Here is a 22,779-nt window from a genome sequence, read left to right on the forward strand (position 1 = left end):
ATTTATTTTGCAATCTTGCTGATTGGTAAAATTATCGTACCAAGTTGAAGACGATTGTTCATTTTCTTGGTTTTACAACTATAAATATATTTGTCAATTGTTGAATTGATTTTCATCTTTAGCAACATCGAATGAATATGAGGCACAGAGATCGAAGATAAAGTGATCTTAAAAAAACACAGCCACGGTAGTGTTTTTCTGGGATAGATACCAGATTGCAAAACACAACATTATGCACTCATGACTGCCTTATGCAAATGTATTAAACACAATTACTAGATGTCACATGGACTATAACGCCAGAACTCCAAAGAAACTTAGAAGCAACAGAAATGTGGTTTCTTAGAAGAATGCTACAAATATCATGTAGAGATAGGGTAACTAATGAGACAGTACTCCAACATGCCCATACAAAAAGATCTTTAATGAGAACATTAAATGAAAGGAAACTTAAATTCCTGGGCCATGTCATCAGAAAGGGAGAAATAGAATGCCTTACATTACAAGGCCGTATGCCTGGGAAACGCGGTAGAGGAAGGCAAGGAAGAAAATATATAGACACTGTGAAAGAACTAACAGATCTAAGTGTGTGAGATATCATTGACACTGCATGGGATGGTTCAATGTGGAGAGCCATGATCGCCCAAGCATGTAACGCGCAAGGCACACGATGATGATGAAGAAGAAGAAGATTAGATGTCAAGCTACCTGTATATTCTTTTTTGTAAGTCCATGGTGGAAACTGCAAAACGTTTGTTGAACCATCCAAATCCAATGTGGTGAGGTCCAGGTTAAGTATACTGGCACTGTTAGGCTGGAATAAGCTACTCCCACAACTTGATAGGTAAAAATTGAACTGACAAGGCCACATGCCCAGTGTAGCCAAATTTCATAGGTATAATGGAAACTGAATGCATAGGTATCAAAAAGTAATTTAAAAAATTCAGTCAAACAAGGATGTTTTCTTTTAAAATGAATAAATAAAGCACCTAGTAATATTTCTTGAAACAAAAATTTTAAGAAATACAGTTATCCCTCTCCATACAAAAAATGGGCTTTCTGTGCCTTTGCTGATTTAATATAGTCACAAACAAGAGAACATCTGCAGATGCTAGAAATCTAAGCAACACACAAAATGCTTTAGGAACTCAGCAGGGCAGGCAGCATCAGGTCCTGATAAAGGGTCTCCGCCCGAAAGCCAACTGTACTGTTTTCCATAGATGATGCCTGGCCTGCTGAGTTCCTCCAGTATTTTGTGTGTGTTGCCTGGTCTAATATAGTGCTGGTTTAATAGAGTGTAAATGCTCAGGAATTGCAACAAATTCATTCTTTGTTATTTGATTCCATAAGGAGTCCATGTTGAAGCTCAGCCAGGAAATTACCAGCAGAGCTGGATCTTTGATTTCAGGATGTGTTTGCACAGGACTTTGAAATGTTGAGCATAGAACTGCAGGCATTTTCTAGCACCTTTCAGCTCAATGTGGTTTGATACTTAAAAAATTTTGGCATGCCTGTTAGTTTTCTGCCTTCTGCTGTCTCCGCAGTTTATAGGAATCTTACTTGTATCTCTAATTTTATTTTTGATGAGATTCTAATATTAAATGGTAGAACAGGCTTGAAGAGCCTGGTGGCCTACTCCTGTCCTTATTTTCTTGCATATTCAACCACTGTTCCTGCTACACATTCAAAAAGATTGTTGCTGATCTTTTACTCTAGTGTCATTTACCCACACAAACCCTGTACCTGTTGATCCCCTTAACGCCAAAAAAAAAATCAACCTTGTATATATTCAGTGCCTGCTTTCTTTTGCGTATTGAATTCCAAAGACAGGTGACTTTGTCCTTGAAGAAATTCATTTTTAACTCAATTCTTAACAGCTGGTGCTTTATTTTTGAGACTGCTACCTTTGTTTCCAGATATCTCAGACAGGGAAGACCTCACCCTTTCATCTATCCTGTCAAGCCACGCGAGAATTATTTTTACAATTCAGTGAGATCATCTCTTATGCTTGCATGTCTGTGATTATTGGCCAGCCTACTTTACCTAACCTCAATTGGTGAACCTTTGTTGTATTCTCGCCTCGGTAAGTACATCTTTCCATGGATAAGGCAACCTGTACACACTTTCCAGGTGCAGTCTAGCCAGGGCTCAATATAATTAGAGTAAAATGTATTTACTTTTGTACTCAAATCCCCTTGCAGTGAAGATCAATAAATCATTTTCTTATCTCATTACTTATTGTACTTGCACTTTACGTGAATCATGTACTATATGGACACCAGTTTCCTCTGATTATCAACACCTTTCAATTCTTACCATAAATTGAACAGAATGTAAATGAATGTGTAGAAATTAAATGATAGTTCAGAGAATACAAATGGATTGAGAAGCACCCAAATAGAAAGAAAAAATTATTTAATAAAAAAGGTAAAGAGAGTGCATATAATAGAGCAAAATTTAGTTGGAAGTCAGAAGATTGGGAAGCTTTTAAAAATCAACAGAAGGGAACTAAAAAAGTCATAAAGAGGCTGTGGAGGCATTAGTAATGATCTCTCAGGAATCAATTGATTCAGGTTGGTTCCAAAGGAATGGAAATTTGCAAATGTCACTCCACTCTTCAAGAAGGAGGAGAGGCAGAAGAAAGGAAATTATAGGCAGTTAATCTAACCTCAGCGGCTGTGAAGATGTTGGAGTCAATTGTTAAGGAGGTGGTTTTGGGGTACTTGGAGGCATGCGATAAAATAGGCCGTGATCAGCATGGTTTCTTTAAGGGAAATCTTACCAGACAATTCTGTTGGAATTCTTTGAAGAAATAAGAAGCAGTTTAGACAAAGGAGAAATGGTGGATGTTGTGTACTTGGATTTTCAGAAGGCCTTTGATAAGGGGCCACACATGAGGCTGCTGAACAAGTTAAGAGACTAGCATTGGCTGATTGGCAGGAGGCCAAATAGTGGAAATAAATGAGCTACCGGTTGGCTACCGGTGACAAGTGGTGTTCCATAGGGATCTGCGTTGGGACCACCTTTTTATGCTATATGCTAATGACTTAGTTGATAGAATCGATGGCTTATGTTTGCCAAGTTTGCGGCCGAAAAGAAAATAGATGGAGGGGCGGGTAGTTTTGAGGAAGAGAGGCTACAAAAGGATTTAGCTGGATTAGGAGAAGGGCAAAGAAGTGGCAGATGGAATACAGTGTTGGGAAGTGTATGGCCATGTACTTTGGTTAAAACAATAAAAGCACAGACTAGTTTCTAAATGGAGAGAAAATTCAAAGGTGCAAAGGAACTTGGGAGTCCTTGTGCCGGATTCCTACATGTTAATTTGCAGGTTGAATCGGTGGTGAGGAAGGCAAGTGCAATCTTAGCTTTCATTTCAAGAGGACTAGAATATAAAAGCAAGGATATAAAGCACTGGTGAGGCCTTACTTGGAGCATTGTGAGCATTTTTGGGCCCCTTATCTTAGAAAGGATGTGCTGACATTGGAAAGGGTTCAAAGGAGGTTCACGAAAATGATTCCAGATTGAAAGTCTTATCATATGAGGAGGTTTTGATGGCCCTGGGCCTCTACTCATGGGGAGAAGGTAGGAGATTGAAATTGAGAGGAATAACGGATCAGTCATGATGAAATGGCAGTACAGACTCAATGGGCCAAATGGCCTAATTCTGCTCCTGTATCTTATGGTTTTATGGTCTTATTATAGATATTACTTAAGAGATAAGATATTACCCTGACTAAACTTGTTCGTCCCAGACAGAACATAGCTTAAGTATTTACTTGGATTTGAGTGTTAAAATGTGAGGTAATTATTTTAAAACCACAGCTCACAGATTTTTCTAAAGAATGTTTGGTGCAAACTGCAACAGTGCACTCTTTATCAGTTTTTAACTGCTGGTGGTTGAATTTTGGAAAATTCTGTAACATTTATTCTGCAACAATGGCAAATTCAATGGCAAATTTGCTAACCTTACTGAAACAAGTATCTGGTTCAGTGCATTTGAAATTCTGTGATTGATGAGCTTCATTTGACAACATGTACATTTTTGTTAACTTTATTAGAACATGGATATTTTCTTGTTGGATTCTAACCTGTTTAGTTCTAAAATTGTAGGTGACCATTTATCTCTGTGGAAAAAGAATCAAGCACCTTAAGGTCAATTAGCAAGCAGATTGTAACATTTAATTGTAATATTGTTACTTCAGTTTCACAAAACCATGCAGTATGTACCATAGTGTTTTCTTTCAGTATCATGCTCATTGTTTTTATGCGTACCTGAGTGATATTGCTTACCTGTCCTCAAATGTCAACACTGCTGCCTGGATCCATGATTTTATAGTGATAAATGTATGAATGTTCAAGGCATTTATTTGTTTAAGATTCCTCTCCCTGAGTGGCACTCTCAAAGTAGCACAGAGGAATTTCAAATGAGCACGTTGAATTTTCTTGTGCAATATAATTTACTGGACTAAGAATAATCAGGGCTAACTGTATTTGAATGTGGTCCTTGAAGTCAAATAATCTGTTGTGGCTCCCAATTCAACTAAACTTGAAATGGCTTAAGCAGAGTTCTTGCACAAAGACCATTTCCGAACAGCATAGCTCACATTTTCCAGTGATAAAATATATTTTAAAATGCGCAAAGGTTGGAATAAAGAAACTCAACAAGCAAATTCATTCTAATGTTTACTGCTATTTGAGCTGTTTATCTCTATTACAACATATATCTGAATCTTTTTATGTCTTTTAACATTTGAAGCAAATACAATTTTCTTATTTTATACAGGTGCAGATTAAATGGCAATTGACCTCTTATGCAAGTCTTTAATGTTGTGGAGTTACAGTTTAAATTATGTACACACAATTCCAGAAGGATATTGATTAGGTGTAGGGTTTATACATAACATGCACAAACCAATTTAAAATTAAAACAAAAGATGCAGGAAATGTCAGTGGATCTTTTAATACTGAAATTAAGAGGATTGTTATTCTAATCGGGGTGTGGGTTGGGTAAGGGAGGTTAATCATAGACATTACTTACTGTAATTTGTGAATGGCGTGGGGCAGGAGTGGCTGTTGGTGTGATAGTAATGCTGCTGGTGATTTTATTGGTTGATTTATTTGGTGTCCCATTAGTTATAGCTGGAGTTCTGATCTCTTGGATTGAACTGCAGGGGCTCATTGGTCTTGAAACAGGTATGGCTGTTTGAATGTGTGGAGTACCTAAGTGAATATGGATTTTATTGTCTTCAGTGGTAATTACATTAGGGCTAGTATTTGACTTCTGTATCTGACGCCCTTGTATCCTTTCAGGTGAAACTCTAAAGATGGTGTGAGCTGCAGCAGCTTCCATTGGCTCAGGGGACAGTGTTCGATCCGGTGAGTGTGTGGAATTTGCAGATACAGCAACTATTTGAATAGGCGACATTGTTCGTTCTGGAGTCGATGAACCACGTGAGTCTGGAGTTCTGGATTTTGATCTCGATGTTGTAGTCCTGCTAAGGGGCGACAAAGCACGCTCTGGAGTGGAGCACCCATCCATTACCTTCGATTTAACAGGTGTGAGGGAGGCATTTTGTATGATGGTAATTCTTTGCTTTGGAACACCACAGTTGGGGATGACTGCTGTGCTGGTGTAGGAGAAAGAATTTTCTAAAGTGGGGCTAGTGATTTCAAGAGTAGCTGTACTTTGTCCATGATCTGGTGTTACTTTTATGTGAAGAGGTTGTCCTTGTTTCTGAGTAAGCACCAATTCACCTGGATGGGCCAGATTTCCATTCAGCTTTGATGCTGTTTTTCCATTTTGGGCATAGGGTTCATTGTTCTTCATTGATGGAGCCCATGACCTTTTATTATTATTGACTGTATTCACAGTTAATGAATTATAGTTCACTTGCAATGATTGGTCATCATCTTGAGTGCTATAATCAGTCTCCTCACTTTCTGTGCATATTTTCCCATTCACTACTGCTTTCGCTAAAGGGATAAGGCTTTTATAATCAGGTGGTTCATTGTCTATGGCATCAGTCTGAATCTCCTTTGAACAGAGTTGGAACTCCCCAAATCTCCTGCCATTCATGCCGGGCCGAAGACTTTTGCTAAACCTTCTGTACCTTTCCAATTCTTTGGTAAGATTTTCAGTTTCCCTTGCTAGTTCTTTGTTTCGATTTTCTTGTTGAGTCAACTTTTTTTGCATTGATGCCTGCTCTGCTTTAAAATGAGACAGTAAATCTTCAGTTGCCATATATTCATGAATTTTGTCTTTGAGGGCTTCCACTTCCCTTGTTAGGTGGCTTGATTTTGCCTGTTCCTCACTGAGTCTGTCAAACAGGATTTGTTCTTGGGTTGATTCATTCTTTTCTGCTAGCTTGTATCGAGCTAGTTCCTTTTTCACAGTCTCAAGTTCTCCTGTCATTAATTTTAGCCGCTGTTGCTCATCGCAGTACCTATGCTCCAGAGAGTCATGAGTTAATTCTCTGATTTTATTGTCATCCTTTTGTAAGCAAGAAGGGGACTTGCCATACTCTTGTTTTCCTTTGTTTCTGAAGTACTCCTTTTCTATTGCTTCAAGAGATTGGAGTCTCCTCTTCATAAGGTTGGACTTGGACAAAAGGTCATTTCCTCGCTCTTCCTCAGCTTTCAGCTTCTTTTTAAGCTCATCTCTTTCCTTAGTCAAATTATATGTTTTCTCTTCCAATTCTGCTTTGGATTTCAGTGCTTTTTTGCTTTCCTCAATAAGTTTTTCTGTTACAACTGTAACTTTATTTTCTTCTGTTTGAAGCTGAGCATTCGCATTTTGAAATTTGTCCTCTGTTTGCCTCATCTTCTCTGCCATATTTTTTCTTTCATCAACCAACATTACAGTTAATGTTTTAAGCTTGCTTAGGTCCTCCTTCATGGCTAATTCGGTTTTCTCTAGTTTGTTTTCAATTGCTTCAAGTTCCCTAACTCTTACTTTTAAAGTCTCTAATTCATTTGCTAATTGCTTTGATAGATTCTTCTCTTTTTCCAGATTGCATTTAAGCACATAGCATTCTTGTTTACTTTTACTGAAGGCATCCTCCAATTTTTCCAATTCCATTATTCTTTTCTTTAGTTTCTCTACCTCTGTTTTTAGATTCCTACTATGGCTTTCTTCCTTTTCTAATTTCCTGTTGAGATCCCGGCACTGGTCCTCCATTTTTAAAAGTTCCTCATCTTTTCCTTCTATTTCTAAGACACGTTTCCGTAGAACTTCTACCTCGGCCCTCAAGCTGGAATTTCCACACTCGCCTCTGTTTATTTTTTCCCGCAGATCTTGCAGTTCTTCTTCCGCTTTCTTCAGTGATTTATTTGTCTCCTCCAACTCATCTATCTGTCGGCTGAGTGTGGCCAATTTTAGTCGGAGCTGCCGATTCTGGCTTTCCTCATTGGTCAATTTTGCCATCGTTGTTTCCTGTTCCTGATAAAATCTGCTGGTTTGTGTTTGAAGTTCAATCTCAAGAGCAAACGCTTTATGTTCTTCTTCAGTTGCCCTTTCTTCAGAGGCTGTTAGCTTTTCCTGAGCTTCCTGTGCAATGACGGATAGCTCCTGGACTTTTTGATTTTGTTGGTTGAGCTGCTCTGAAAGTCGTTGCTGTTCATCCACAAGGATCAATGCAAATGATTTCAGTTTGGTAAGCTCTTCCTTTAACTTTGCAATTTTCTTGACATTTTCTAGTTCTTTTTTCACCTGATATGCTTTTTCTTGGTCAATGAGCTTTTTCAATCTGCAAGAAGAAGAAACAGTGGTTTCACTGAAATATTGTCAAGATAGTTCCATTGCTTCATTTAAACATTTGAATAAAATAGTTTGCTAATTACAGTAAATAATTACAGTTAGTACAGTTAATCAATTTTGACTGCTCAGCATTTTATACTGAATAGTAAAAATCTGAAGATACTGAACATCTCAGGATGTGCTAGAAACCTAACAAAACAATCAACACCAATGGAGAAAATGGATTAGTTGGTGTATCAGATGTAAAGGCTTCTATTCCCTCTGTGGATGCTAAATATATTTATAATTTTATGGTGATTGTAGAATTTATCAAATGACAATGTGAAAATATTGTCTTTCATAATGTTGTCAAAATGTAATTGGCTCAGAATCGTTTATGTGCAATGACAAAGAACAGCGTAATAAATTTAAGATCCCATAGAATTATATTCTAAATCTAGTTATTCCTTGAATATTGTACAACTCTCTCAATTTTCTGATAGGATCAACAAAAATATTAGAAATATGCAAAATTGTTCATGATGAAAATTGTGTTAAATTTTCCCATTGGCAAATAAGTGAAGTTAGTACTTATTTTTGTAAAAAGCCCGAGTTACTAGTTAATATTTTACTCCAAACTTGTTGTTAATATCCTTGCTTCTCTTTGGTACCTAGTTAACTAAATGGGAATGAAATGTGATTAGTAGTTCCTTTTCATTTAAAGTATTTGTGATGAAATTAAGATTTGTCATGTTTAATTCCTAACCTCACAGATATTTTACACTTCAGTCTTATCCCCTAGTTCTGTTCATATTTATAATTAACTATGCATCACTGATTTCCATTTTATATCCAGCGAAACAGGAAAACCCTTAGTCTTAGTAGTTCAAGTATTTCACCATAAAATTTTAAACAGTCATTTCATCTGCTTTCTATGCTGATGCACCAAATTTATTTTATATTTTAAGCACAGAGGATGCATTAATAGGTTTCCTGATATAATTTTATGTATCTGATTGCAGGTGAGCTCAACCTGTGTAAATTTATTTGTAATCATTGATCTCAGTTGAACGTAGTGTGCTGACAGAAATTGCTTTGGAATTCCTTTGCTAGGTCTTACTCCTTACAACTTGCACCTTCTATGAATTTCCTAATGTGGCTTGATGTCAGTTTGTAAATGATAACACAGACATCTAGGGTTGCACTATATTTATTTATTTATTTGTTGAAATACTGCGTGGAATAGGCCCTTCGAGCCAAGTGCCCAGCTATCCCACGACTTAATCCTAGCTTAATCACGGGACAATTTATAATGACCACTTATCCTACCAATCAGTACATCTTTGGACTGTGGGAGGAAACCAGAGCACCTGGAAGGAACGCACGCAGTCATGGGGAGAGAGTAGGACCTCCTTACCTGAGACACAGTACATAATGGGCAGCATGGTACCATAGTGGTTAGTGTAACGTTATTACAGTGTTGTTAAAGTTGAATCTGAATAAAACTCGGGAGACCAATTTCTTATAGTTACAACAGTTTATTGCACACCCTCCTGCAGGAGTTTGAGACCCAGTTGTCAGAGGGAAGGCATGTAAGTACTGCCACCATCTGACAAGTGGGCCCACTTAGTCGGGTTACAGCTGTATATTTATACATAGTAAGCCCCATACATTACTGTTGCAAGATGTTATTTGAACTGGTATGCCCACCAGGTCTGTTGGTGGGAAACTTAATTACTTAGATAACAGAGTCCGCTAAATCAAGGTTTAATTACAGATGGATGCACTGTCCAGTCCTTATCAGTTATTCCCTTTGCTAGGCCCTGACTTAATTACAGATAGATGTTCATTCCTGTCCTTACTGGTGAACCCTCCTCCTCCTCCTCATACTCAAACGAGGGTACAATGTACAATGTTATCAAACTCTCAATGTCTCTCTGCAGATCAACGGAGAACTAGTATAAACTGGGTTTTAGCTAACTGCTGAAGACAAGCGTTTACTTCAGTTCAAAAATTCCTATTCAGTCCCAATTATTCTTTTAGCCAGAGGTTACATAGGTTCAAAATGATTTTTTAATACCCTCAATTCCTCATTGTCAGCAGGAAGATTGGGGTTCAATTCCCACAGCGGTCTGTAAGGAGTCTGCGCGTTCTCCCCGTGACCATGTGGATTTTCTCTGGGGGCTCAGGTTCCTTCCAATATTCCAGAGACATGTGGCTTAGGGCTAGTGAGTTGTGAGCATTGTAGTTATTGAATTACAATTAGTTATGTTAATGCACAATAATGCTATATTCAGAATATATTACTTCAGCAAAAGTCTGTAAATTCAACAAACATCTGAATATGAAATGATCCCTATTATCTGCATTGCATTTAAAAAATAAACCATGACCTTTATTGTGCTTCTTTTCGGTAATAATATTGAATAGTTTATACTCATTGGATGATATGGCCAAAATTCACTATTAATAGCAATCCATGTTAGAATTTGTTTTCTGGGGTAGATTAATTGGTGCATTATAGCATGAAGCAATACTAAATTACCAACCAATAATTTCTAAATGCAATTTGTAAATGGTATTATCAAGTTTTTTTAATGAATGCAGCTGTATCAGTGACTTTACTCTGAAAAAGAAAATAGTTGTTTGGATATCTTTAATGTAATTTTTGTGAACTTTTGTTTTTATTTTCCTTTTCTTGAAAATCCCTTTGGAAAAATACTATTGGAACTGCTTTCACCTTCCTTGTTTTCATAATGTATAGTGCTCACACTTCAGAGGTGCATAATTTAATGGGAAGTGTTTGGCTTGACCTGAGATCGTGGAAGTTGTCATTTGGTCTGGTGTTTAGAAATGGACCATTTTGTTTCTTACAATGATTACATTTCAACTTAATTGACTGTAACCTTTTGAATCAGTTATAAAAAGAAAATCCATGTAATTTCACATCTGTCTTTTCTTATGACTTGGTAACTCATGAATAAAATATTAATCTCTTGAATAAAGTGTTAGAAATTGTATGGTTGCCCAGAAACATTATTTTAGCAGTTGCCAGTAGGAGTGAGAATGAGGAAAAATTCAGGGTGAAATTTGATTCACTAAATTCCTTGAAAATGGTAGTGTTGTGAAGGATCATGAAAGATATTGTCCTGGCATTTGTTATTCTATATTGCATTTGTTCTTAAAAAAAATCTTTATAATGTTCACTCTGATTATTTTTGTGCTCCAAGCAGCTTTGCGATTAATAGTGTGATGGTAAATATCTGAAATTATTTTATAATTAAAATGGCTTGCATTATCTTCATTCATGTTCTAGAAAGCAGATTAAGCAATATAAGGGAACAGATGTATAAACAGGAACACTCATGGAGAAAATCAAATTGAAGTGAAAACAGGACTTTTGAAACAAGAGGAGATCGGTGAATGAATTATCTTTGTGCAGAAATTCAGCAGTTTAAAAACTCTCTAACAACATTGTGGTTAGGCTTTTAAGATCCCATTTATCCAATAATCAAACCTCAATTAGAGAAGGAAACATGCCATATCAGCTGACTTGGCATTTATATGAGCACTTTGAAGAAGCATTGTGTAAGGGCTCTCTGAGTGTGGATTTCAATAACCACCATCTAAAGTAGGTCAGTATTACCAGTACTGACTGAGGCTGGATATGTCACAGAAGGTGCAATTACCAGTAGGCAAATGAGATAACCAATACAAGGGAAAGCCCTTTCACCTCAACCATGACAATTTATCTGTTGCTAATGCATTTTTCCACTTTCTAAGAGTGGAGAGGAATGCCACTGCTAAGTCTCATGGAGACAGAGTTCTGTATTCATGTGTTAAGACCCACTGTTAACTGGGCTTAATGGCTTGAATTTAGGGTAGATTGGTCAATTTTAAACCAGACAAGTTGAGCATGGTCATGTGTCTAACCCTGATTTAGTGCAGAAGGGTCTGTCAGTATCAAGAACATATAAAGATCTTCTGACCTGGTGAAAATATAGTATAGGATTACTTACTTGTTCACAGCAGGCAAAGCATACTTCAGAGAAAAGTTACAGAGCCCACAGCCAGAAGATTAGTTCAAATCTCTGCAATTTCACCCAAGTCATGACTAGTTGTGAGTAATTAACCAATTAGGGCATGCTTGCAATACTACAGAAAATTACCCAGGCATGTTCTGTGCACAAGTACAGGACAAGTGTAGTTTAGCTTATTTCCTCTTGGTTCACCTTACGTCCATCATCAGAAAAGTGATGCCAGGTTTCATGGTTATCAGCTAGCAAAAACCAATGACATTTTAAGTTTTTGTCAATATAGTATGATTCCAATCTTGGTCCAAACATGTCTTTTGCCTGATCACTTCAACAGCTTCATTGATGCCATCTTCCATGTCTTTATGGATATTTACCCAAAATTGTACAGTGTTACTTTCATCTTGAAACTCCTTTAATGCAGCAATGTGCTCACATTGGACGGGTTTGGGCATGGAAAAGTGCCAAGAAATGGCCAAATGAACTTGAGAGTGCTTAACCATTTCCTGAGGGGTTCTACTCAATCATCATTACCTAATCCCCTGCCTTCAACATCCTATGAGCACAAAAATTGAATTGGACTGTCCGCATAAACACAATCGCAAGAAGAAGTCAGAGGTCAGAATCTTGCAGCAATTTATTCACCTCCTGATATCAATTATAGCAATTGAAGGAACTGGCTTCATCACTACCATGTCAAGAGCAATTAGGGACAGACCATGAATATCAGTGAAATCTACATTCTGTTAATGAAATTTTTTTTTAAAAAGTATAAGTTTCCAAAGCTTTTCCCCTTTCCACCAACAAAACACGTCAGGAGTGTGGCGAATGCTCTTTAACGGGTTAGATAATTGTTGTCCCATCTGGTACCAGGCAAATAACCTCTTCCTTAATGTCAACAAGACAAAGGAGATAGTTATCGATTTCAGGAGAACTTGCACCTCTCACACCCCACTTTACATCGGCAGCACAGCAGTGGAAAATGCAAGCAGTTCCAAACTCCTGGGTGTGCACATCAAACACACAACCTCTCATGGTCCCAGAACCCATCTTACACAGTCAAGAAAACTCACCAATACCTCTGCTTTCTGAGGAGGCTGAAGAAAGCTGGACTTTGCACATCCATACACAAGTCATTCTACAGAGACACAATAGAAACATAAAAAATAGGTGCAGGAGTAGGCCATTCGGCCCTTCGAGCCTGCACCGCCATTCAGTATGATCATGGCTGATCATCCAACTCAGAACCCTATACCAGCCTTCCCTCCATACCCCCTAATCCCTTTAGACACAAGGGCCATATCTAACTCTCTCTTAAATATAGCCAATGAACTGGCCTCAACTGTTTCCTGTGGTAGAGAATTCCACAGATTCACCACTCTCTGTGTGAAGAAGTTTTTCCTCATCTCGGTCCTAAAATGCTTCCCCCTTTTCCTCAAACTGTGACCCCTCGTTCTGGACTTCCCCAACATCGGGAACAATCTTCCTGCACCTTGCCTGTCCAATCCCTTCAGAATTTTATATGTTTCAATTAGATCCCCCCTCAATCTTCTAAATTCCAGCGAGTATAAGCCTAGTCGATCCAGTCTTTCATCATATGAAAGTCCTGCCATCCCAGGAATCAATCTGGTGAACCTTCTTTGTACTCCCTCTATGGCAAGAATGTCTTTCCTCAGATTAGGGGACCAAAACTGCACATAATACTCCAGGTGTGGTCTCATCAAGGCCTTGTACAACTGCAGTAGTACCTCCCTGCTTCTGTACTCGAATCCTCTTGCTATGAATGCCAGCACACCATTCGCCTTTTTCACCGCCAGCTGTACCTGCATGCCCACTTTCAATGACTGGTGTATAATGACACCCAGGTCTCGTTGCACCTCCCCTTTTCCTAATCGGCCACCTTTCAGATAATAATCTGTTTTCCTGTTTTTGCCACCGAAGTGGATAACCTCACATTTATCCACATTAAATTGCATCTGCCATGAATTTGCCCACTCACCTAACCTATCCAAGTCACCCTGCATCCTCTTAGCATCCTCCTCACAGTTAACACTGCCGCCCAGCTTCGTGTCATCCGCAAACTTGGAGATGCTGCATTTAATTCCCTCATCTAAGTCATTAATATATATTGTAAACAACTGGGGTCCCAGCACTGAGCCTTGCGGTACCCCACTAGTCACTGCCTGCCATTCTGAAAAGGTCCCATTTATCCCCACTCTTTGTTTCCTGTCTGACAACCAATTCTGTATCCACATCAATACCTTACCCCCAATACCGTGTGCTTTAAGTTTGCAAACTAATCTCCTGTGTGGGACCTTGTCAAAAGCCTTTTGAAAATCCAAATATACCATATCCACTGGTTCTCCCCTATCCACTCTGCTAGTGACATCCTCAAAAAAATTCTATGAGAATCGTCAGACATGATTTTCCTTTCACAAATCCATGCTGACTTTGTCCGATGATTTCACCACTTTCCAAATGTGCTGTTATCACATCTTTGATAACTGACTCTAGCATTTTCCCCACCACCGATGTTAGGCTAACCGGGCTATAATTCCCCGGTTTCTCTCTCCCTCCTTTTTTAAAAAGTGGGGTTACATTAGCCACCCTCCAATCCTCAGGAACTAGTCCAGAATCTAAAGAGTTTTGAAAAATTATCATTAATGCATCCACTATTTCTTGGGCTACTTCCTTAAGCACTCTGGGATGCAGACTATCTGGCCCTGGGGATTTATCTGCCTTTAATCCCTTCAATTTACCTAACACCACTTCCCTACTAACATGTATTTCCCTCAGTTCCTCCATCTTACTGGACTCTCTGTCCCCTACTATTTCCGGAAGATTATTTATTTCCTCCTTAGTGAAGACAGAACCAAAGTAGTTATTCAATTGGTCTGCCATGTCCTTGCTCCCCATAATCAATTCACCTGTTTCTGTCTGTAGGGGACCTACATTTGTCTTAACCAATCTTTTTCTTTTCACATATCTATAAAAGCTTTTACAGTCAGTTTTTATGTTCCCTGCCAGTTTTCTCTCATAATCTTTTTTCCCTTTCCTAACTAAGCCCTTTGTCCTCCTCTGCTGGACTCTGAATTTCTCCCAATCCTCAGGTGTGCCGCTTTTTCTGGCTAATTTGTATGCTTCTTCTTTGGAATTGATACTATCCCTAATTTCCCTTGTCAGCCATGGGTGCACTACCTTCTATGATTTATTCTTTTGCCAAACTGGGATGAACAATTGTTGTAGTTCATCCATGTGATCTTTAAATGCTTGCCATTGCATATCCACCGTCAACCCTTTAAGTGTCATTTGCCAGTCTATCTTAGCTAATTCACATCTCATACCTTCAAAGTTACCCTTCTTTAAGTTCAGAACCTTTGTTTCTGAATTAACTATGTCACTCTCCATCTTAATGAAGAATTCCACCATATTATGGTCACTCTTACCCAAGGGGCCTCTCACAACAAGATTGCTAATTAACCCTTCCTCATTGCTCAATACCAGTCTAGAATAGCCTGCTCTCTAGTTGGTTCTTTGACATGTTGGTTCAAAAAGCCATCCCACATTCATTCCAAGAAATCCTCTTCCTCAGCACCCTTACCAATTTTGTTCACCCAATCTATATGTAGATTGAAGTCACCCATTATAACTGCTGTTCCTTTATTGCACACGTTTCTAATTTCCTGTTTAATACCATCCCCAACCTCACTACTACTACTGTTAGGTGGCCTGTACACAACTCCCACCAGCGTTTTCTACCCCTTAGTGTTATGCAGCTCTACCCATATTGATTCCACATCCTCCTGGCTAATGTCCTTCCTTTCTGTTGCGTTAATCTCCTCTCTAACCAGCAATGCTACCCCACCTCCTTTTCTTTCATGTCTATCCCTCCTGAATATTGAATATCTCTGAATGTTGAGCTCCCATCCTTGGTCACCCTGGAGCCATGTCAATAGAGAGCATCCTAACAAGCTGCATCACTGCCTAGTATGGAAATTGCACTGTGGTGGACAAGAAGGTCCTAGAACGGGTAGTCGAAATTGCCCAGCACATCACTGGCACTAGCCTACCTGCTGTCAAAGACATTTATACAGAAAGGTGCCAGAAAAGGGCCAGTAACATCATGAAGGATCTCACACACCCTGCACATGGATGAGGGAGGAGGCTACGTAACATACGGCAGGACCACCAGCCACAAAAACAGTTACTTTCCCAAAGCAGTAAGATTGATTATCACCTCCAGCCTTTGTTTTCTAAGAACTCTACTATCTTCAAAGGCAGACTGCTCCCTCTTAAGTTCGAGATGCTTGTATTTTACTCAGGATGATTGATGTTTATTTCTGTAACTTCACATCCTGTACTGTGGTGTATTGCTTCAGTATTGTTCTAACAAGTAGCTTTTGATCCCTTCGTATTTTGCTTTCCACAGACGAACAAAACTTGCTTTTATATTCCCACAATGTACTGCCATGTCTAACTTTATCATTTTACATCAACATTATACAACATCTTGTATGTTAGTTCAGCTTCCTGCCTCTCCCTCCAAACTGAACATATCAAATTCTTTTGAATCTGACATTATTGTCTAACAATCGCAATAATCATCAGCATCATCATCAAATTTAAATAGTCATGTTTGCACCCAGCATGGTTTTCTAAAAAAATAATCTTTGTAAGCAACTTATTTTTGGAAACACCCTGTCCTCCTCTGCTGTCACATCGAGGGCGCACTCAGGTTGGAGGAGCAGCACCTTATATTCTGTCTGGGTAGCCTCCAACCTGATGGCATGAACATCAATTTGTCAAACTTCTAGTAATTGTCCCCCCACTCCTCTCCTTCACCATTCCCCATTCTTGTTTCCCTCTCACACGTTCTCTTCTTACCTGCCTATCACCTCCCTCTGGTGTTCCTCCTCTTCCCTTTCTTCCATGGTCCTCTGTCCACTCCTCTCAAATTCTCCCTTCTCTAACCCTTTATCTCTTCCACCAATCAGCTTCCCAGCTCTTTACTTAACTCCTCCCCCTCTCCTGACTTCATCTGTCACCAGCTATCTGGTACTTCTTCCTCTCCTTCCCCCACATTCTTATTCTGACTTCTTCCCTCTTCCTTTCCAGTCCTGATGAAGGATCTCAGCCTGAAATGCTCCCTGACCCACTGAGCTCCTCCAGTGCATTGTGTGTATGACTCTAGATTTCCAGCCTCTTCGGTACTTTTTGTGTCAGCCGATCATCACTTTCCATTCCATTGGAATGCAACATGCAACTACCCAATAGTCTATTTTCTTCCCAAATTTAATTAGAATTTTTAAAATGAATTTTGCTTGTTATCGTCTGTTTAGTACATACTTACAATAGGGCTAGAAATTATTTAGTGAAGACCTTAGTTTTTATTTGCTATAATAATAGTGAAGCTGAAAATCAATTGCTGAAAGTAATCAGGATTTACGTGCTCATCATTCTCTTATTTAATCTGTGCCGTCTGGTTTCTGAGCCTCCTTATAACAGAATCGACTTAAACATGTATACTCTTATTAAAACCCTTCATGGTTTACTCACCTCTGATCTAAGGAGAGCAATTCAAGCTTCCTGATTATCTCCACATAACTTAAGTTCCTCTCCTCTAGTGTCATTCTTGTAAATTTGCTACATCCTCTCAAAGGCCTCTATGAAATGCTATGCCCAGAATTTTATGTGGTAATTGACTGAGGCCGATTCAGTATATTTATTTCAGGTTAAACATGCCTTAAGATTTAACCAGAACTTGTTTTGTATTCTATGAAAGAAATATTTAACTCTGATTATTTTCAGTCTGAAATCTGAATTTGGCAAGCTGCCCTGTGGGAAAGGTATAGCCTCTTGTCCACAATATCTGGATAATAACTGGCTAGTTTACACAACTTGAAAATAAAAGGGTATGCCCATCCCAGAATTTGTGCTACATGTTGCAAAATGTGGCATACAGAAGATTATAATTTGTTCATCAAGCCAGGCAGCACCTGTGAAAATAGAAACTACGTTAATATTAACTCTGATTCTTTCTCCACAAATACTACATGACTTACTGAATACTTCCACATTTTGGTTTCTTTTTCTGTCAGGGTTCTAGCACTTGTGGTCCTTTTGCTTTTGCAACAATAATTGTGTTTGTATTAAAATATGACCAGATCTTCATGCGGCCCAAATCAAAATGACTGTATGTGGTAATTGAACTGAAAATTTTAAAGTTTGGTTTTTTTAATTAATATATAATTGTGTTAAAATTCACAATATACTATTTGGAGAAGGAAAACTCTGATTTTAAACCTCCGCTGCCTTGCAGCCATACCCACCATGGGAAGGGCTTCGGGAGTAAACCCTGAGAAAGAAATCCAGAGCCAGGGTCCCTAAGGCAGTTTGATATTGTTCACAACTGTACTCTGGCAACCTCTGCAACGACACTGGTGCCAGGCAGTATTAGCGCTTGCCTTTCCCTTGCCTTTCCCATCAGTGACGTGGAGAGGGGGGTCCCACTGCACGAGCAACAGCCAGATCTTCAAATCTTCCAATCTTCCTGCCCAGGCTTGTACCCTGGAGAGGACACAGTCCACCAGAGGCGCAAGCCCATGATCTCCTGGGATCGACGGCTGCCTACTACTTGAATTTGGAAAAGAATTGGACTGATGGTAATAATAAACTTTTTATTTTATGAAGAAGATCATTTGACAGAACGGATACTTTTGAGTTTCAGTTAACTTGGAAGATTTAAAAAAGAGGTCCAGTTTAGATGACAATAAAATTTTAATGAGGGTCCATAAAAGCTCTTAATTTACTGTGGAAGTGCTCTTAGTTCACTTGCCTGTATTCTGCTTCTAAAGTTCATTTCTAGCCTGAATTAGAAATTACACAAATAGGGACCAAGGGGGAGAGCAAATTGTTTGTACTTCCTCAACATGTGTCCTAGGAGGTCCTTATCCTTATCGGTATAGTCGGTCTCCCACCTGAAACTGGAAATGTGGCATCTAGCCAGCATTTGAAAGAATTTTGAGCAATTGGATGCTGCTGCCAGGACCAAGGAACTGTCTTTTGTTGTCAGTGTGGTTTCGGATAATCTTTGTAGTTGCAGGAGGTTCAAAACCAAGGAACAAAGAGGCCCAAGCCTTCCTTGTGGTGCCCAGAGGTTTATTTCTTGTCCAAGTCCCAGAAGGAAGAAGAAACATTTCTGGCCCTCATTTCCCTTTGCAATATGTTATCTGATGGGGATGTCACAATAACTTCCTGAGCTTCCAGGTTAAAATTGCATTCCTCCTCCAGTAACTCCACTGCAGCAGATTTTGTGATATTATAGCATGTCCCTATTGAGCTCTGAGGGGGATTCCACTTTCCCATTCAGGATCAAGATAATATGAGAACTTCCAAAAGACGTCAGTGTTTTATGAGCACCACAGCATCTTCCAAGCAGGCATGATTAAATTTAGTCATAAATTTCTGTGGATTGTGAAAAGAGGCATGTACTTCTTTGTGTGTGCCTGAATTTGTATTTCTGTTCTAAAGAATATATTTGGCCCAGCAATTTGCAGTCATGTAGTAGTTATCTAACTTTTATGCAGATTTTCAGACCTTTTTGTTGTTTTTCCTTGTGTAATCAATGAAAGATACAAATATAGCCTAAGCTCATTGGACTAACATCGGATGTTATTGAACATTATTTCCAAGTCATAGTACAAAGGAAACTTCTGTTAAGTCACTTTGTTTCAAACATTTTTTGATTGAACGGCTTGTATCTGAGGTATTTATACTACAACATTTATTTGTTCATTTCTGAATCTTCAGTAAGCAAAGGTATTAGCAAAGGGGCAAACAAGGCTATTATACTGTTACTGAGAAGACCAAGCAGCATTTTAAGTGCTGGCTACATTTTTAGTGTTCTTGTATAAAATTAGAAAAGAAAAACCTACTGTCAGAAGAATGTTCCCAGTGAAGGGAGTAGTTGCTGCTTATTGGCTGCAAGTGATGTCATGTTTTCAGTAGATGGTTGTAGCCTGGTTCACATTACAGTTATTTTACTGAGTTCTGGGGTCAATTAGCAATTTAACCTCAGAACTTTGGGGAAGAAACTTGCAAAGCGATTTTTTTGTTACAGGACTGATAGAGGAGGAAAATAAATGTAATGTGAATTAAAGATCTCTGAGAAAACAGCTCTCTATAATTTAACATGTTAAAACCTAGGAAAATCACTTCATCAAAACTTTGGTGATTTTCTTGGCATTGAGATTTGCAAGGCGCTTGTTGTATTAGAGGGAGCAATGTAAGTTTTTGCGGACTTGTGTGCTGGGGTTAAATTGCAATCTAAATAAGGCATATGCACTGTTTCCCTTCTGCTAGATGATGTATCCTCAAACTACCAGTGTGATGATTTAGTGTAAGAGGTATTACTGGCTTCCCAACCAGATTACAATTTTAAATCCCAGGGCTGTATGTGTGTTTTGATTTTGTATTAGGCACTTTGAACGTTTATGGCTTCTTGATCAGACTGGAAAAGTTGTTGAGTCTGAATCCTACAAGCTGTATATGCAGAAAATCACGCAGTTAATGGTTACATCACATTTAAAGATACAAATACCTGCTGAATCTTAGCAGTGACCAAAGTGAAACTTTGAAGACCTGCTTTTCTTTTTCACTTTACCAATTAAATCCCTATGTAAACTAGCTTGTATTTCAAAACTTATCCCATTCAAAAACACTGGAAAATTTTAATTTTAACAATTCAATTTGTAAATCATTGCCAAACCCATACTTTTTTAAAAATTTAGTTTGTATTTCTCTGAGCAGTTTAAATCCAGAAGATGTCATATATAAACCTGCAGATTTTAGGTGATATCTTAATGGTTTCACATGTTGGTCTTCATGTATTTTCAAGTGATGTTGGGAAGCCATTATAGTTATACCATAATAGTATTATAAAATAATCAACCACTTAAACTTTTTTGTACCTAAATAATCCATAGTAACATGTCATAAGGGCACTAGAATTTTAGTTATTATATGTTTAATGAACATCTCTGAAAATTAATAATTACACAATAAGGAGCTGCAGTTTGGCTGAAGTTGTAATGTTGGAAAATCATAATTTGTAACGTTAAAAATCTTTTAAGGAAATGTTTAAGTCTCTTGTTATAGAATTCAGAAGCTTTTTTATGGTAGTCCTAGAGTAAGTCACTGGCTGCTTATAGGTGTTTGCATGTAGACAACTTTTTGCATTTAGTGCATTGAAATAAAGTGTTTATAACAAAAATTAGCTGTATGTTTTTATCAGTGTTTTAAATGAATAGTTTCATTGAAATTGACATGTTTAGATGAATTATATCATTAGTTTTGCAGTTCAAACATCTCTGTATATTTCATACTTTACTGTTCATGTTATAATGTTTGATAGATTGTTGAGTTTCATGAGTTGTTAAGACCTCAAAATTACGATGACTTGCAAGAAAGATAAGTTAAAGTGCTGCAAGACATGGTGTGATACATATATTGTCTTAGCAGACGTGCTTGTCACTAGAAAATTGTAATTTTGCATAAATCAGTTGGTTTCCAGTTGAATAGTTTGGTTGAATTTGTTTGGTTTTGTTTTCATCAGCAGGATTGAGTTTTAAGGTTATCTGAACTAGGAGAAATGTCCACCTTTGGGTATATATGAATTATTCCTAGTTCGTACAAACTGACTATTTGAATTATTTTCTTAATTGTACTTATTCTGTTAACATCTCCACAATTTGCGAACGTTGAGAAAAAGTATGGGAAGAGGCATACAAAAGTGCATTCTATGTAGGGAGATGTAAACATACATATTTAGAAGAGTAATGTACCTCTTATTGCGTTTTAGTAACTCACCTCATCTTCATGGGATTTGAAAAGAAGTATTGACGCAAGATGAAGATTTGATAAACTGCTGGTTCATTTATAAATGTTGCTTTGAACTAAATAAGATTGGAAGTAATTTACACAAAAGAACATTCTGGTCCATGCAGCATATATGCTCCGAACATCCTACCATCTTTCCTCATCTAAATCCATCACGCTAACTCTCCATTACTTCTCCCATCAGCCCCGAACAGCCTCATCTTAAATGCTCCATGCTATTGGAAGGATATTCCATGTTCTAAACGATCTAATTGGAATTTCATCTCAATATCTTGCTGGATTTCATAGTCTCTGGTTAAACTGCTCTATACATTGAAATATTCTGTGTATCTTTCCCATTATAACATTCCATAATTTTAAAGAACTTTAGTAGTTAAACCTCTGTTTTTTCTCAGGAATTAAACATAAAAACTTGAACCTCGTGTTTATTTACCTATCATCCACTTTTCAAGATTTCAAAGGATAATATAAATTCCTAAAGTCATCAATGTGGCATTATTGAAGTAACCCAGTTCTCATCCATATTTTTTCCAGTTGGCCTTTATGTAACAGTTTGAGTTAAATAGATGCGTCATGATTGCAATGTTTTGAAAGTTGTTTCCCTCACCTGATGATTTTCTGAACGTGTTTAATTGCCACTGCCTCAGGACAGACGGCTGCAAACACATAATTAGAACTGTATTATCCTGAAGATTCTCGCCTGCTATACTAAAGTCTGTAATGTTCCACGCTGATGGGGGATGGGTAGTATGAGGCAACTTCAAAAAATAGTTAAAGTTTTCAACTACATAAGCTGAAGGCCTAGAAAATTGAACCAATTGCCCAAAGTTGGGCTTTAGTGTTGGGGTGAAAAAACACTTGAGGTGCACATCCCCTTAAAGAACACCTTTCATTTTGGCTGCTGTCATTTACAGTTGTCTTTTTCTTTGTTATTATTTAATAAAGCTGAAGTATGAAATCAGACCACATAAGTAGATTCTGATATAAATGAAGTAACTTATACCCACATACTGATTGATTAGTTTGCAGATAATGCTTGTTATTAGAAGGTGTTACATATTAGTAGTCATAAATTCATTCTTTATTCTTAGTTATTCCATGTGATGTTGGGGA

The 22,779-nt window shown here is 38.0% G+C and overlaps 2 protein-coding genes across 15 annotated transcripts in view; one reads left to right on the plus strand and one right to left on the minus strand.

Annotated features, from left to right (window-relative positions):
- LOC140198910 (filamin A-interacting protein 1-like) overlaps positions 1 to 7,526 on the minus strand; it is a 29,158-nt gene extending 21,632 nt beyond the window's left edge. Inside the window, exon 1 of the mRNA XM_072260133.1 lies at positions 5,039 to 7,526. Within this exon, the coding sequence (XP_072116234.1) occupies positions 5,039 to 7,423 (2,385 nt within the window). The 5' untranslated portion in view covers positions 7,424 to 7,526. The remainder of the gene's footprint in view (positions 1 to 5,038) is intronic.
- Positions 1 to 22,779, plus strand: part of cmss1 (cms1 ribosomal small subunit homolog) — a 291,722-nt gene that overhangs the window by 35,520 nt on the left and 233,423 nt on the right. For 11 of the 14 annotated variants that reach the window (XM_072260141.1, XM_072260136.1, XM_072260147.1 and 8 more), the window contains exon 2: positions 5,311 to 5,376. The exons of 1 other annotated variant lie outside the window; for it this stretch is intronic. The gene's annotated coding sequence lies outside the window, so the exon portion shown is untranslated. Of the gene's footprint in view, positions 1 to 1,916; positions 2,084 to 5,310; positions 5,452 to 22,779 lie in introns of those variants that run through there. 2 more of the 14 variants (XM_072260137.1, XM_072260140.1) reach the window with 2 other exon arrangements.

This window comes from Mobula birostris, chromosome 6, assembly GCF_030028105.1.
Source record: "Mobula birostris isolate sMobBir1 chromosome 6, sMobBir1.hap1, whole genome shotgun sequence".
Taxonomy (NCBI): domain Eukaryota; kingdom Metazoa; phylum Chordata; class Chondrichthyes; order Myliobatiformes; family Myliobatidae; genus Mobula; species Mobula birostris.